The following is a 16,445-nucleotide window of genomic DNA, read 5'->3' as shown; positions in this document are numbered from 1 at the left end:
ACAAGAAATAGTTTAAAGAATTACAAAAAAAAAACACCTTGTTTTCTTTCTATAATTTCAACAAACAAAAACAAGAACCGTACAAATTTACGATACAATAACCTAAAAAAGAAATGACAAGAAACAAAAAATACGAAAAGCAAACCTTTTCTTTGTTTAGTCCTTTAATTAATTTATTAACGAAACAACAAATTCAAGTGAAAGAGCATTTTTAAACATAATTTTTTTTATTACAAACAAAAAATATATATTAAAACTATGACCAAAACCAAAATCCTCGCAAACAAAACAAAACAAAAAACATTATACTTTTTTTTTTCTTTTAAAATACATTTATAATAAAAAAACAAAAAAAAAAGTTTTTAAGTTTAAATATATTTGTATGATTATGAAATTTTTTATATTATACACACACAAACTACTATTTGAATTAGTTGTTAAAGATTTATTTTTAAACAAAAAGCAAATTATTTGAAGAAAAATAACAAATGTAAAAACTTGTGTAAAAAATGTGAAAAACTCATTAAAATGAAAGCAAAAAAAAAAAAAAAACTGTTAACACACTGAACGAAAAAATATGAAACTATAATAGACGAACATGATGAATTATTGCATGTATATTTAAAACACTTTTTTTGCATATGCTTATGACTATATATTTGAAAAACCTATTTTTGATTTGATGACAAAAGAAGTTATGAAAAATTCTGTTCACTTTGGTTATTGCTTATTAAATATGTGAAAACATCGCAAAATAATATCGATATAACTGGCGAATCAAGCTAAACACCTATATTAATATATTATCTAATAATTTTAAACTCGTTATGTAGTTACCTATTAATAAAAAGCAAATTGAAAGCGAAAAAAAATGAGAAAAGTAAACACAATAAATTACATTTTATGTACCTTTTACATATATAAACTATATATATTACACAACACACACACACTACTATATATAGAAACAAACCGTTTAAATATTTTTTTTTTCAAAATTTATGATAATGGAATTATACAATAAATATATTTCAACATACCAAGAAAGAAATCCGTTTTAATTTTGTTTTTATTTCTTCGCTTTTGTTTTATGATTGGTTTTTTATGATGCATTGAAGATTTCCAGATCTATTCATGTGGTACAAGGCTTTTCTGTTTCAGAGTTTTCGATTTTCGATTTTTGATTATTTGCATTTTTGTTTTTGGAAAATGTGGAACTTTGTTGCAGTTTCTGGATGGCTTTTTTATATCGGATTGACACCATTTTATTTTTAGGGAGTATTTAAAAAAATAAATGTCTTTAAAAATTAAGAATAAAAAGTTAAAAGTTTATTAATTGGTTTTCCTATTTGTATATATAAAAAACTTGCTCTTCAGTTTTTTAGCCCACTTTAAACTATAATCTACCTTTTTGTTTAATACGTTTTTCGTTCTTATTCTTAGGTTTTTCCTAACAAGTAAAATAACATTTACTTATTTTTTTTTTTTTTAGTATTATGGTTTTTATCTATTGTTCTCACTTTCATTTCGCAATGATTCATTCGAAATGATTCACTTTGTGGGTGGTGGGAAAATTACTCTTGTCGCCGTTTCAAATCAAGCAGTTCAACGCTTTTTTTCGCTTTTCGCCCGGGGTGTTGCTGCCACGCCCCTTCGCCCACCAGACAAATTAAGTTAATTCAATCAGAGTGGTTGTTTTACCGTTGTTGTTTTTATTGTTTTACCGGCAAAATTTTTAATGAAATCAAAGCGACAACAAAAGCAAAGCGAAGAAGAAGCAGAAAAGCCGGCCGGGAGACAGTCACCGCCATAACAATAACAACGATCACGATAGCCATAAAATAACATTTTATTTATACACGTTTTTTTTTGCTTTTTGTTTGCTGCTTTATTATTTTACTACAATCATTCAGTTTCGGTTTCGTTGGTTTCGTTGGTTTCGTAGGTTTCGTTGTTTTTTTTTTTTTTTTTTTTAATTTTAACTTGGTAAGTGAATTGAGCTGCAAAAAAAAACAAGGCGACAGATGAAAGGGAAATTTATTAAAGTGAACTAAACGAATTCGCTACTGCTCTTTACTGACATTTTAAAATGTATTTTAATTTTTCTTTATTTTGTTTCATTTTTGATTAGATGTGTACTGAGTTTTGACTAGATCATAGAATTGTTTTTACCAATTAATAATTGTAATGCATTTTTTGTGAGCTTAAATCATTTTTATGTTAAAATTAACAAAAATTTTTGTGAAATCTAAGATTATCACTTAAGTGAAGTGTTTGTGCATAGAGTTTTAAGCAAGTGTTTTGATTAATTTGGTAATATGCAGAGCTTAAACATATAAAATACGTTTATTGTTCATTATGTTTAAAAGTCGATCGGGCAAGTGGATATACTCCTAAAAGTCGAAAGGGTAGACAGATAAGTAGCCGGCAAATTCGCACACACACAATGAGGGCGACGGGCCAAGCAAAACAGAGACAACAAAATTGGCGTGCACAATTGTTTAACTGCAAAAAAAAAACAAAAAAAAAACATAAATAAAAACAAAATAATGGCAACCAACCATTTTTTCTTTATTTTTTTTTACACTCTGACCGCGGTCGGTCGCTTTATTGGGTGAAGGTCGTGCCGGCTTCGCTGCGACTGCGTCTGCCTTTTGTTTTTGTTTTTATTTATATTTTTTTTGCTGCTGCGGCTTCTGTTTATCTTTATTTTTTTTTGGTCTTCATTTTTTCGCCTTCTAGCAGCTTGTTCTGACTTCAGTTTCCAGAAAAAAAAATGTCACTGGGAGTCAGTATCAATTTTAGTTAAGTTAAATCATCTCGATCAAGTTAATTCAAACATGAGTTAATCAAAAGCGTTAAATATACATTATAAATATTGGCATTGACTTTATAAATGCTCTTATACCAAGTCCATATATGGAAAAAAAAACTTTATTATGTTTTCGTTCACAAAAATTCAATAGTTTGTTTTAGTTATTTACTAGTGTATTTGGTATTATAAACATTAAGTAAATGAATCAATTATTATTAACAACTTGACAAAGATCAGAAATCAATTTTTAAAGTCGTTTGATGTTTTCGTTTATAGATGTATATAAATGGCGAGATACCTTTTGCTTATGTCCATTCCCTTACTAAAATATTAATTTATGGCTTTTTTTTTTCTTTATTGCTTAAATTTAATGTATTCATATGTTAACGCCTTGCTAAAAGCTAAATCGTTTCATTTATTTTGCTTAAACCAATTTTTGCATTCTTTTTGAGTAAAGTTTTTTTTGTCAATGCCTAGCGTATATTTGGATAATTTATTGCCAAAATTTTATTTAAGAACTGGAAATTGTCTGGACTTCAAGGTCATGCCACACTTACACACGTGCACACGCACCTACATTTACACACACACACAAGCAAAGGCAATGCAGAATCAAAAGTACAAAATAGTCATAGAAACAAGAGTGTATATAATGACAGAAAGAAAATAACAAGTAATTCCAACAATGTTAAATAAATGAAGGCACATAAAATCCCAACAGATAACAAATCACTGAAATCTGCTTATATAGACAGCTTTAAACAAAAACAAAAAAATACATTAAACTGGCTTCAATAGTTTAACTAAAAAACAAAAAAATGGTAAGGCAAAGAGAAAACTTTTGTAAATTTTGTATTTTTTCGAAAATATTTAATAAATGTGTTTTACATGCATATACTATATATAAAATATACAAAAAAATAACAATATATTAATAAATTAAAAATTATTTGAAATAAAATATATTATATAGTATACACCATATACTTATACATTATTCAATTATATATACATTTAGAAAGCAGCAACAACAAATTATATAAATAGAAATTTAACAAATTTGTAAGAAGCCGAGGCGTATACGTATTGAAACAACAAAAACAAACAATTTGATAGGACGAAAGAAAGAGCTTAGGAAAAAGACAGCTTTTGTAAGTAAACATTGAACAAAAAAAGAAAATGTGGAAAAGGTTTAATAAAGAAAAGCGCAGCGAAGAGCCACACACAAACAAAAATACTGAGTTTTATTCTGTGAATTTTAAAATGAAAAGGGAAAATATTTATTCCAAAATAAAAAGTTAAACGTTTGTTCTCGTTTTGAATGAAAAAATGAGCACAGAAGAGATCTGAAGAGAACAGAAAGTTAAACAAAATATATATTTTCTTTATTTGATTGAGATTAGCATTATCCTTTTACCCTTTCCAATTGGATTTCACCAAGGGATCTCATTTCGCCTAAGTATAGGGGTATATTCGCTGGCTATCTGGTTCTCCTGGCAGATTTCTTTCTTAGGCGGACAGATGCGTTCGAAGGCGTCGTCCAGGGGCCAGCTGTAACTTTTTTCCTTTATATTTTTCTCCTTTTTTCATCGAGGGGTTCGAATGTCACATAACTGGTCTGGACGGACGAGGATATAAGGCCAAGCCGTCTCGTTAAACTTTCAACGCACTGCCCTCGTTGTGCGTGCTTTTTTCCCTTTTTCCTTTTAATTATGTATAGATTTCGTTGGCTTGCAGCTTGCGAGAGTTTCGCGAAAAGGGGTTAAGGCATGAAGGGGTTGAGGCTGGGGTAGCAACAGGTGCAACTCGCCGATCGATGAAGCTAACAGTGTTGAAATGAAGGCGAATTAACATTGTGCCCTAACTTGGCCAAGGGTTGTGTCCCTAAGACATAGATGGTGATAAAAAAAACATTATATTGGAATATGTCAAGAATTTGATATCAGTAAAACTTTAATAATATGTACTGATGACACAAATGTAGGTATATATTTAGTACCCTATAGAAACGCTTTATCTTCTATCAGATGTGCAGATCATGTAATGCATATGCATTCGTGGTTTCGCTTGAGTCAACTAAAGAATTCGCTGTTTCATTAGTATTAATATTGGTCGTAAATATTTATTATTATGATATTTGAAGGGTTTATTAGGAAATTTAATTCATTAATATTATTACCTCTAGCACTCTCCATAGGCAACAATTTGACAGCTTATTAATTTGTATAAATTTCAGTAAAGACTTTTTCTTACAATACCTATGTTTAGAAACATATTAAAATATATATATATATATATTATTATCTTTTTCTGGACGAAAGAGTATTTACACAGGCAAAGGGAAAAGAATGAAAAGGGCATCATATACTCTGATTAGGGCGAGATGGTGTGCGTGCCGCCGCCAACTTAATTGGGCTTAATGCTGGCTGGGATGCAATTATGCCGGTCCTGCACCTTTACTTAATGATGACATTCGGCGGCCAGCGTCCCCCGTCCTCAAATGATCCGCAGCGAGTGCTCCATGTGATCCCCGAGCGCCACCTCGAACACGTTCTTCACACAGCACACCATGCCCAAGAAGAACACGTGCAGAACATGCGACAGCAGCGTATGCAGGTTTATGGCCAGTCGACCGGTGATCACATCAAAGGACCACATCAACCAATCCACGGTCAGAACAATACTGGTCACCAGGATCCAGGGCGACATTGCGCTGGGGGAAACCTGGAGAGTCGAAAAAAAAAAAATATATAGATAAGGTGAGGCTGAAGAATTCGCGGTTCCATTAAAGGCAAATCAAGTGACTGAAAAAGCCTATGTATATATAATAATATATAATTTAATTAAAGACAATTTAAATAACTTTAGGGGAACTTTTTGGTTATAGATGGTCTTATATCAAATTATTAAAGTCTACATAGAAAATTGGTTAGGTGGTGAAAAGTAAAAGTCAATTTAATTTAAGCTATAAATTAAGCAGTTATGTAAGAATATAAGCTTGGGAATTGTACTGGACTGGTTGAAGAAATGTCAATAATGCAATACTAGCTGAAAAATAAGCAGCTAGTAGATTATAAGCTTATCAACTCGCAGTTATAACAAAGTTGAAGACAGCTTAAATCCTTCTCGGCTGTTGAAGATTACAAGCTTAAGAATTCGCGTTTACGTTAAAAGCAATACAGAGAACGGGTACAAAAGCTAATAATTAATCCTGGAAAGCTAAAGAATTCGTATACCAACCATTTAAATGCCCTAAAAACCAATCCTGAAAAGCTAAAGAATTCGCGTACCATTAAGATGCCGTTGAAGTTAGATATATACTTTATATATATATATATATAAACGGCTATTCAAGAAAGGAAAATCTAACAATAAATCTGTAATGCCGAAGAATACGCGTACCCACCCTCAAGATGCCGTAGACGAGCATAAGCCACGCGATCAGGCTAAGACTGGAGCCCAAAAGTCTCGCCTTGCGCAGCACACAGTCGTTAAGGACGTAGAAGTGCCGCTGGCGCCACATGTTCATCTTCCAGCAGGGACAGCTCCACACCTGCATCAGCTCGTAACAATTGGAGCCCGCTCCGCAGAGGCTGAGCAGCACCACCGGCCAGAAGATGACCGGGAACCATTCGGTGCGGCAAAGGCCGCACGATTGGAGCAGCCCTATGGACTGATTCCAGCAGTGCGTGGGACAAAAGTTCCAGATCGAGTACACGGCATCGTCGCGGTGAAACAAATGACGTATTATCCGACGGATCCAGAAGTTGATATGCCGAAGCTCGAACATTTCGGTAGCTTGGAATTTGGCAAAACAATTGTCTAACAATTTGTAGTGATTGTGGTGGCGGTAATTTCAAAGGTGTGTGAGTGAGAAAAAGTCAAAGAAAAATCTGAAGTTTCAAAAGGGAATTTTTGTACTTGAGGTCAAACACTTTACACTTTTTTACACAGAATCTAAAGAAATTAAAAAAGACCAATTGTCGCAGTATGTAATTACTCAAAATATGATACATTTATTTGCTAGAGGAATTAAGTCTCAGGAAATGCTTTTTATGGCTGTCAGAGGTAAGCTACAACATATTTAAGATTTCATGACTTACAATTTTATTTCCTGTAGGGCACATGAAATATGTTCCGTAAAATCAATCTTGAAAACTAAAACAACTTCAGAATGGGAATGGCGTCTCATGTCTACCTGAAGCGATAGTTACGACCGATAACTGCATTATCTCAAGTGCTTCTGGGAACTATATATATATAGATCTATCTATATATATATTGTGTCTACATATATTTAATGGCGCCTCGGTGGGAATCTGCAGATGAGTTCGAAGGTGAAAGTGCCATAAAAATGCGACATCCTGCACATTTGCCATAAAAGTGTGTGCTCGATCGTAAAAACACTTTTTCGTATGCCCAAGACGATGATAATAGACCCCTCCTATATGGTGGATATACTTTATGTCAACCCTTAACCCCGAACTACCTGTCCGAGTTTCTCTGACTGTGTATCTGTGTATCTGCAGGTGTTTTCCCGGGGCGGAGATGAATCAGCTAACTGAGTGAGTACAGCACAATTACTATTATATTGAAATGCCCCGGACCCCGAGTCTTTTTCGTCGAGTTAATTGCGCTTCTAGGACACTGAGAGAAATTAAGTAGTCCAGCAGTTAAGTGTGACTTTTAATTTCAAGGAGTTGAACTGAATATGAGGAATAAGAATCAATAACAAAAAATACAATATTTACATAATAATAACTTATTTAATAATAATTCTATAAAGCTCACTTTTTAAACTACTGCACTAAATAATTTTCAACAAGCGTAAGAAAATAATGCAAAATAAGTAAAATAAACCCTTTAAAAACGTTTTAAAATATTATACCTATAGGTATCATATATGATAAAAGTGGATTTTTATAAGTTGCTTCATTGCTAATTCCATAAACTAAAAACTACTATTTACAATTAAATATTATTAAAATAAATGTTAGAGCTAAATGCAAAGATCTATGAAAACTTTTTTAAATTAAAGTGCATTTTGGACATTAGATATAAGCAATTTTGAAACTCTTATGAACAGAATTCGTTTGCAGTGTGTAGATAGTTTCGCCACTGTTGCTGTGGGGTGGAAAGTCTGACTAATTGAAGATCCCCCACCCTTCTCCTGGCTTTATTTGTTTAATAAATTTTTCTATTTGCCTGCTTAACATGGCGTGGGCCATCGCATCGCTTACGGTTTTAATGCCACTTTGTTTTGGTTGTTTTATTTTGTGTTTTTTGTTTTTCGCCGACCTTAATTGGCAGTATTCCACTATTTTACTAAGCTGATTCATGCGGGCTGAGCTGGTCCATAGAAAACTTTGTTCGACTTTCTCAATATTCAACGAAATCAATATTTCATTGATGCTCGATGATGCGGACGGTTTCCATGTTTCCATTGTGGACACAAGCGAGACACTTTTCAGGTTTTAAGGTCTCGGGTCCCTTGGATTTTCCATTTGTCACGACTCCTGGTCAATTGAATTTTTCAGTTCGAAGCCGAACGTTTCTTGGCAGCATGACAAGTGCAATGTGGCCAAGAAAGCGTTTCCTGTTGGTGGGCATTAATAAAAGTCGACGGACATAAAGGCCAGAAATCCATCAGCATTCCGGGAAAATCCAGATCAAAGGGACTGTGCAAGGATTCCTCGGATTTGCTCTAGATTTCAACTGCATTCTGTATTGCAATTGCCTGGGAAATTGTTGCCTTTGTGGCCAAGTTGGCCATAGTTTATTGCTGGCAAATAATTAATAGTAAAGTTCTTCAAAGAGTATATGTCTGCCATTCAAAGATTTTCTTTCAAAAGCTAGTACAACATGTATTAATTCAAAGGATTTACTTCAAATTAGAGCAAGTAATCTTCTACTTAAATATGTATTTATAAGGGCTTAACAGACATAGGGGATCTCTTTAAGTTAATTTTAAAACCCAAAATATACTTTTGCCCTACTTATAATTGGTATGAGAATAACCCACAGCTGATGGCTCGACTTCGAATCCAGAGGCGTTTTATTTTATTCGATTTCGCCAAGTAAGTCAAGGGGCACTACCTTTAAAATACTATTAATCAATACAATAAATAAACACCTTTGGAGATGCGCATATGGATCAAATCCTGTAGAACCAAATACAAAAGTATCCAACTCGCAAACTCAAGACCATTAATCATAATAAGAGATCCAGCTGAGGAAGCATTGGCAATCTATTGAAACCAAACTAATACACTATTCGAAAAACGTTAAGTTAACGTTATACTTAACGCCAGAAGGTAATAATACAAAGAAATCAAAAAATAAAATATGAGAGTGAGGTGAAATTTGTATGGAACAAATTTTTAGTACTTCATTTAAAAATTTTACACCTCGATTTTCATCCACTGCGGATTTTAGTTGTATTAAATTTGAAAATATTAAAATATTTAAATATGTTTTTATTAACTATTTTTGGAATTTATTTTAATATATAGACATTTAATTTTATATTAATAATTTAACTTAAGTTTAATAATGTTTTTGTCAATTGAAATATTACGTTATAGTTTTTTTTCTGGGTGTAATCTCATCAACAAAAAGATGCTCTATTGGGGCGTGGCATGATCTAAATTCCCGCCCAAATTTCGGCATATTCCCAGTGGCTAAATCATCTTTGTTTCCAGTGCCTAGCAACACGACCCAAAATATTTTCCGCCAACAGAGAAAAGGATGGAGAGGTGTTGGCGGCATTATGGCAAAATAAAGCGGGAAGGTATTATACTATATAAGAGATGGAAACCGTTTGCTGCTACCCATTATTTTTATCGCCTTTTTTTCGCTCACCCGAAATAGATTTGACCTATTTCCTACACGTTCCGTCAATTCCCCAATTCCTTCTTATTTTCTTTCTTGTTTTTATTTTATTTATTTATTTGTTTTTTTTTTTTTGCACACCGTCTTCTACATTTGAATGGTTCATATTAAAATTGTAGCGCGTCTAATAAATAAACGAATTCCTCTTCTTGGCCAATCAAGTCGGGGAAACCGATTTGTTCGAAGGTATATGGTTGGGGCATAAGGATTTCCACATCTGTATGTTAAATCTAATTGCTTTCCGGGGTAAGCAGGTAATTAAGAAAGATAAACAACATACATTTTAAATGTAGATGAATTAAATATATGATATTTCTGAAGCAAATTTATAGGCAATCAGAAATTGATTCAGTACTAAATCCCTATCAGAATAACAAAATAAAGTTAATATGTACATTGTGTAAGCTGTTAGTTTTCTAAAAAAAAACAAAAAAAAAAGATTTATTTCTAACAAACAAAAATTAAAAGCAATTTTACATTATATAGTGCTTTATGTATAAAAGTTGTTTTAAATAAATTATTTTCAATATCAGAATCACTTTAAAATCTCCTTCAGAGAATTTTTTGGCTTAAGCTTTTAAAACTATAGTTTTTTAAGGAATACATCATTTTTCATTTCGTGGAGGTGAAATTTACCCATTGATATTTTACTATAGGATTCCTTTCGGTCGACTCACTAAAACTTAGTGGTATAAAATGCGTTGTTTCTTTGGCAGATATTTTATTCTATTTTACTTTTTTTGGCGCGCATATATCGCTTGAAGCGGTACGAAAATAGCGCCTACGAGTTGAGGGGAAAAATTAGAAATGCGAATTTAAATAGATATAGAATGGATGCCATGGGGGGCTATGCGCCCAGATCGTACAATATGCAAACATTAAAACATACGTATAAAAAATAAATAGAAGCCGTCTTGAATAAACACACGGATGCCCGTCACACGCGCTGAAATAGCGAGCGAACGGTATTTTTAGCGAAAGCGAAAGATATATGGTGTAGATACAGCTAAAGATACAGATGCGGATATGGTCATGGATTTGGTATGAAAATGGGAGTGGTAATATGAATGGATACAGAACCATTAGCTCTTCCAAGGGCCGATCGGATTAGCAAGGTGCAATCCATATGTGTGCGTAATTGCCCCGCCAGCTGGCCATCCTGCAGATACAGATACATCACGAATGTACCTCATGTAAACTAGAGATGAGCATGCAAGGTACTTTGAAGTACTCTAGTAAGGAATTTGGCCTTTAAAAATAATCCTGCAGATACAGATACATCACTTATGTATCTCATGTGAGCAAGAGATGAGCATGTAAGAAAATAAATATGTATTGCAAACTATAAGACTTAATAATTTGATATTTCATTTGGTATTTGGGAATTTATTTATTAATTTATTTATTTGCCTTTCATTTCATGTTAATTACTGGCTTTATACTACTATATACAATTATTAAGAAAATATTTAGAGAGAAAATTGAAAATGTTATCTAAATGAATATTCTATATTATTTGAGTCATTCTATATTATTTGTAAGTTACAGTGAAATATTTTTATTTCGGTGCGTGAGCTGAATGAAAGTCCATCGCTAAATGTAAATGGCAAACAAATTTGTCTTTGAACTTCGTTTATTGCATTTGCCACAAGACAGAATTTGTATATTATGCTCATTACAACACAACCCCTGGCGATAGGCGACAGTTGGATGATTTTTGATCCGAGGGGTTGATGTCGAATGGGTCTATCAATCAAGCCATCAATCAATCAAACCGCACTGCACACTGAGCGAAACTCCGGCAGGAGATTTACGAGTGGCCATAAAAGTTTGGGAAAAACATATGTGCATTTATATTACATATGCCTTGTTACTAGATTTTCCAGGAAGTTTCGAGTAACTTAATTCCCTTCGATTCCAACCCATATCAACATTGCCTCCGAACCATACACATTCAATCGGATCCAGAAATCAAATGCTATTCAAATTCCTTGGCACGGTTTCGTTTTATTTCTCTTTTTTTTTTTTTTGCTTTTACTTTTAAAATCGGCTCATTGAAAAGAGGTCAAGTTAATGGGAATACATTAAGGCACTACATTTCTTATCTTAAACGCTTCAACTAATTAATGTTGCGACTTGAACTGGAAATAGTTAGGTTTTTTATTATAAGATTTTGTTGCTTTATAGTATTAACTGGATTATTTCAAAGTTGAAATCCCTTTATAAAAAACGTTGATTAAAATTATGTGTTTAAAAAATTTGTTTTAATAATCTGAATTAAAACTATTCAATTTATGGTACATTTTTTGTCGCACTTTTATTTATTTATTTATTTTTTGACTATTTTATTTATGATCCTTAAATTAAAAAACAATTTACATTCACTAGGCCTGAAATCAGCTCACAACTTTATAAACAAAAATAAACACGATTTTTAAGCAGAACCATATTTGAAATCCCAAAAAATGTAAAACCGTAACTTCAATTTGATATTAAAATATTCTCATTTGAATTGTAATGTGAATATATCAGGTAGCTATTAAATGCAGATTTATTTTCATGATGTCCTGATGCCCTTTTAAATCGAAATTAAATCAAAATAAATTAAATTCCCTTCACAATAGTTTTAAGTTCCATCATAAATAACAGACTAAATGTGGCACTTTCCTTGGGCCCGAAATCAACCTCAATCGAGATCGGATCGTTTGACAGTTTCAATTTCCCTTCAATTGAATGAAACCGATCGCAGTGTCGGTGGCCATATCAATATCTTGGCTAGTTACCGATCGACTTCCGTATCGGTGGCACAGAATTAGGCCATATCCCATTACCAAGGCTTAGGATTCGAACCTTTCGAGGTTCGAACTACCTGGCCTGATCGCTTTTGTTAATTGGGCATGGGATCGGTGATCTGAACTCTGGGATCTTTGTTGCTGCTGCTGTCATTACACTGCGCACGATCGCTTGGCAACAGAGATCCCAGATCCGAGATCCGAGATCCGAGATCCGAAATCGGAAATCTCCGAGATACGCAAGATTCGACCAAAAAAAGATCGCGTCACGTCGAGTGGAAAATGTTGCCGGGGATTTATGGCTAGTTGAAGCCGAAGCAGAATGCCCTTGAACGGAGATCTTTTGGTTTTTGTTGTTGGTCTTTGCCTCGCTTGTTTGAAGAGTGTTTTTGTGGAAAGGTAAACTGGGATGATTTTGTGTAGATACTTCAGCCTGTACTCAAGAAATCTGTATCTTGTATCTGAAGTATCTCTGGGTTATCCGGCCTAATCCATCGCTGGATGGTAGGTGGATTAAATTAAGGCTTTGTTTTCATTTGTTTTACAATAACACACATTTAAATGCAATTCTGCATTTGGAACTGGTTTTCCCAAACAAAAATTTCAATAGCAGTATGATGGGTCTTTCATTAGTCGTTAACACACTGCTAAAAAAACCTAGGGAATTAAAATAATTTAAATGCGTTTAAATCAAACAGGAACTATTTTAAATCTAATATTTTGCACATTTATTAAACTATTTTAATTATTAATTTTTTAATATGATTTATCATGCAATTAAATTTAGTATTATGATTTAAAAATGAATTTAAATATTATATATATAAAGTTTAGAATTTAATAGTCAGATCTTTACCTTAACATTTATCATTTTTTATCAGTGTACAAAACCCAATTAAAAAATTAAGACACATATACATATTTTAAATTTGCCAGACTTTTGGCAGTATAGGTATTAATTTCTGGGCGTCAAGATTAAGCTGATTAATTATTTATATATTTAAATGCAATCCCATATAAATATCACTCCACTTTCAATTCAAAATTCATAACGTTTCCATCCATTTCATATTCAAGATTTTGGAACTGGGACTCCCGAACAAAATCGACTAATCGCGTTCAGGAAGAACCTTTCAAATCGAATTCAATCGAATTCAGAGGTTGATTGGCCACACAAAGGTGAAGCTTCTCTGTTCCACTTTTCGTTTTATTGTCTTCCACATTTTTTATGCGTTCCCCTTTGTTGATATGTGTATGGTGTTTTATTTGTGCTTCACTTGAAGGCCCAAACCAAGTTTCTCTCTGTTTAAGCAAGGGAATCCAAGGAAGGCTACATGGAAAACAATTTTTTATTGCTCTACTAGGAGTATTTGTAAAAATGAATTATGATTAATAATACATTTAAATAGTATAACAATTTAATTTTACAAAACTTATTTAACTTATAATACATGGAAAACACTAAATTAAATATTCCAAAAAGTTTTTAAAATATTATGTGTATTGGCTTGTCAATATAGCAAAAAAATTGTTTAAAAACATTCAAAACCGGTTTAAGATCATTAACCAAATATATGGCTATGTTATAGATTGCCAGTTTTGCAGTGATCTTATTTTTGTTCTGTGTGATTGAAATAAAAGCAGAATTTGCATACGGGCAAAGACGAGGGGCGGGTAAGCTTTTGATGAAGTGGGGTCCTTTTTTTTAGGGGCCGAACATTTGCTAGTTTGTTGCGGCAAAAAATTTCCGCATTTGATAACCGTTCGACGTCGGCAGCGGTGTCTGCGATTTCGCTTCGGTTTTTTTCTGGCATGGCAACACCTTCACCGTCGCCTCCCACCGCCCACTACCCACACACCACCCATCGCCTGGCCCCACCTCTTTCAGCCACCTTTCTATTCGTTCTGAATAATTTGGAAATTTAGTATTTGCTTGTCTAATTTGATTTCGGCAAGGTCAGGGATAGCGTTTCTCATACGGCACAGTAAATACTGATTAAAGGAAAAAATTAAAAGATTGTATAAATTCTGATTTATAAAAAAGACTTTTATAACCATATTTGATCTTGCTTACAATAAGTATGCACTATTGAAATACTATTATTTAAATATTTTTAAATTAGCAAGTAACACTTATAATATAAATAATATATACATATATCATAGTTGATATATAATGTAAGTTAAGATTCATAACAAATTATGGTTTGTACGTACATAAGCCTTACTATATCATTTAAGGTTCACTATTATCACGAGACTTTTTACTACTTGTACTTAAGATAAGAAAACTACCTAACAAAGCACAGTTGAAACTTTTAATGTGGAATTTTAAGAATATGCAAACATTTGGAGTTAATTACATTATCACATTTTTTTAAAGCCGTTTACACAATTTTGTTTCACAAATTAACAATATCTACAGATAGCTTCTAAAACTTAATAGGTTTCTCAAATAAAACAATTGCCATAAAAGCAAAGTGTGCCTGTTAAATTTAACTAAATAATCTTTATGTGTCGAGTTATTACTGTACCTGCCTAGAAGAAATGCCCGCTGCCGCTGTCTTAATAAATTCATTTTAATTGATTTCTTTTTATGGACTATTCTCTCTTTTGGCTATTGTAAAACATGCATATATGTATTTAAACAGAACCGAAATAGAGATAGTTCTTACGGTTTTTTCCTCCAACTTTTTTGAATATTTTTTCCGCAGTTTTATAATCCATTTTTTTTTATTTCTTTTTTTTTTTTTTTCAATTTTATAATATAATGTTTACATATTTAATTTCTTTTTCATGGTCGCATGTTGCGCACGCTCCTCGTTCGTTTACGCCCACTGATAGTGGATGGCGCCACTGGCGGGTATATGAATGGATTTAAGGGGGCTATGAAATACTAGTGGTGGAGGGTGGTGAAACTGCTACCCTAGTTTGCCCCTACCCTCTGATAGCCACACACACTTAGACCTCAAAGATTCTTGAGAATATTCCAAAAATTCGACAGCAATTATGTCGCATGACACTGACAAAATGTCGCAATACAAGACAAAAACATCAAAAGGGCGAATAATAAATGGGAATTTGAAAAGGTTGTAAATAAAAAGCCACATCGGTAGTGTCAATTGGGTTTTTAAATTCTAATATCAAAATTGAACTATTATTTTGCAGTCAATTCTTTTATTTTTTCTGGTTTATAATTCAATCGAATTGCATTGACTTATTTCCGAAAAAAGTATAACGAACACCGTTGAGATCATTGAGTTAAATACCCTTCAAAAGTGTTTGTAAATTATTATTATCAAGATCAATATCTAGTTAACACATTTATGGAAATTTCAATTATCCCAAATAATGAGAGTACTCCTAGAAAGAGTATGGCAAATCGAGCAAACAAATCGAATCATGTTGCCCAATTAGATGAGGAGATGACAGCAATGATGAAACAATGTGCACAATCTGTACATCTTATATGGGTTTGTAAATAGAAATATATGGGGGAACCGTGATAAATGGATCGATGTACAGAGATCGAATTGTGTTCATTTATTGTAGATCATATTAGGCAATTGTTATTACATTTAAATTGAATCTTTCATACACAATCGATTATGCGTCGCATTCATCATAGTTTGACAGATGATTCCTTTTAGTGGCATTTCTTTCGCTTTTCGAAATGTTTATTATAAGCAATTTATGGAAGGAATACTTTTCTTAAAATCAATTATTTAATAAACTCGAATTATGTGCTGCGTGCGAAATGTGCAGTGTGACCATGCTACAAAATATTAAGTTTAGTTTCTGCTCCCAAGCATGGTCACTTTGCAGCTTTATTTTAAAGTTTAGTAGTGATTTTATTAATAAAACTGAATAATGATAATTCATAAAATAATGATCGCGGCCACTGATCATTTGCTGTGTTGGCTGATAAATCAACCTGTTGGCTTTGG

The 16,445-nt window shown here is 32.7% G+C and overlaps 1 protein-coding gene across 2 annotated transcripts; it reads right to left on the bottom strand.

Annotated features, from left to right (window-relative positions):
* Window positions 1-5,111: 5,111 nt before the first annotated feature.
* Window positions 5,112-6,947, bottom strand: LOC128265299 (uncharacterized). 2 transcript variants are annotated; one of them, XM_053001219.1, is made up of 3 exons: window positions 6,919-6,947; window positions 6,222-6,708; window positions 5,112-5,539 (listed from the first exon to the last, which is right to left on the bottom strand). In XM_053001219.1, the coding sequence occupies exons 2-3, from the start codon at window positions 6,603-6,605 to the stop codon at window positions 5,312-5,314; spliced, it is 612 nt and encodes a 203-aa protein (XP_052857179.1). In that variant the 5' UTR covers window positions 6,606-6,708; window positions 6,919-6,947; the 3' UTR covers window positions 5,112-5,311. The 2 variants fall into 2 exon arrangements, with proteins under 2 accessions (XP_052857179.1, XP_052857178.1); XM_053001218.1 differs by lacking the exon at window positions 6,919-6,947 and having other exon boundaries at window positions 6,222-6,742.
* Window positions 6,948-16,445: the final 9,498 nt, after the last annotated feature.

Source organism: Drosophila gunungcola, unplaced genomic scaffold (assembly GCF_025200985.1).
Source record: "Drosophila gunungcola strain Sukarami unplaced genomic scaffold, Dgunungcola_SK_2 000108F, whole genome shotgun sequence".
Classification (NCBI taxonomy): domain Eukaryota; kingdom Metazoa; phylum Arthropoda; class Insecta; order Diptera; family Drosophilidae; genus Drosophila; species Drosophila gunungcola.
Note: the sequence above shows the minus strand (reverse complement) of the source record. Positions and strands in the feature narration are given on the sequence as shown.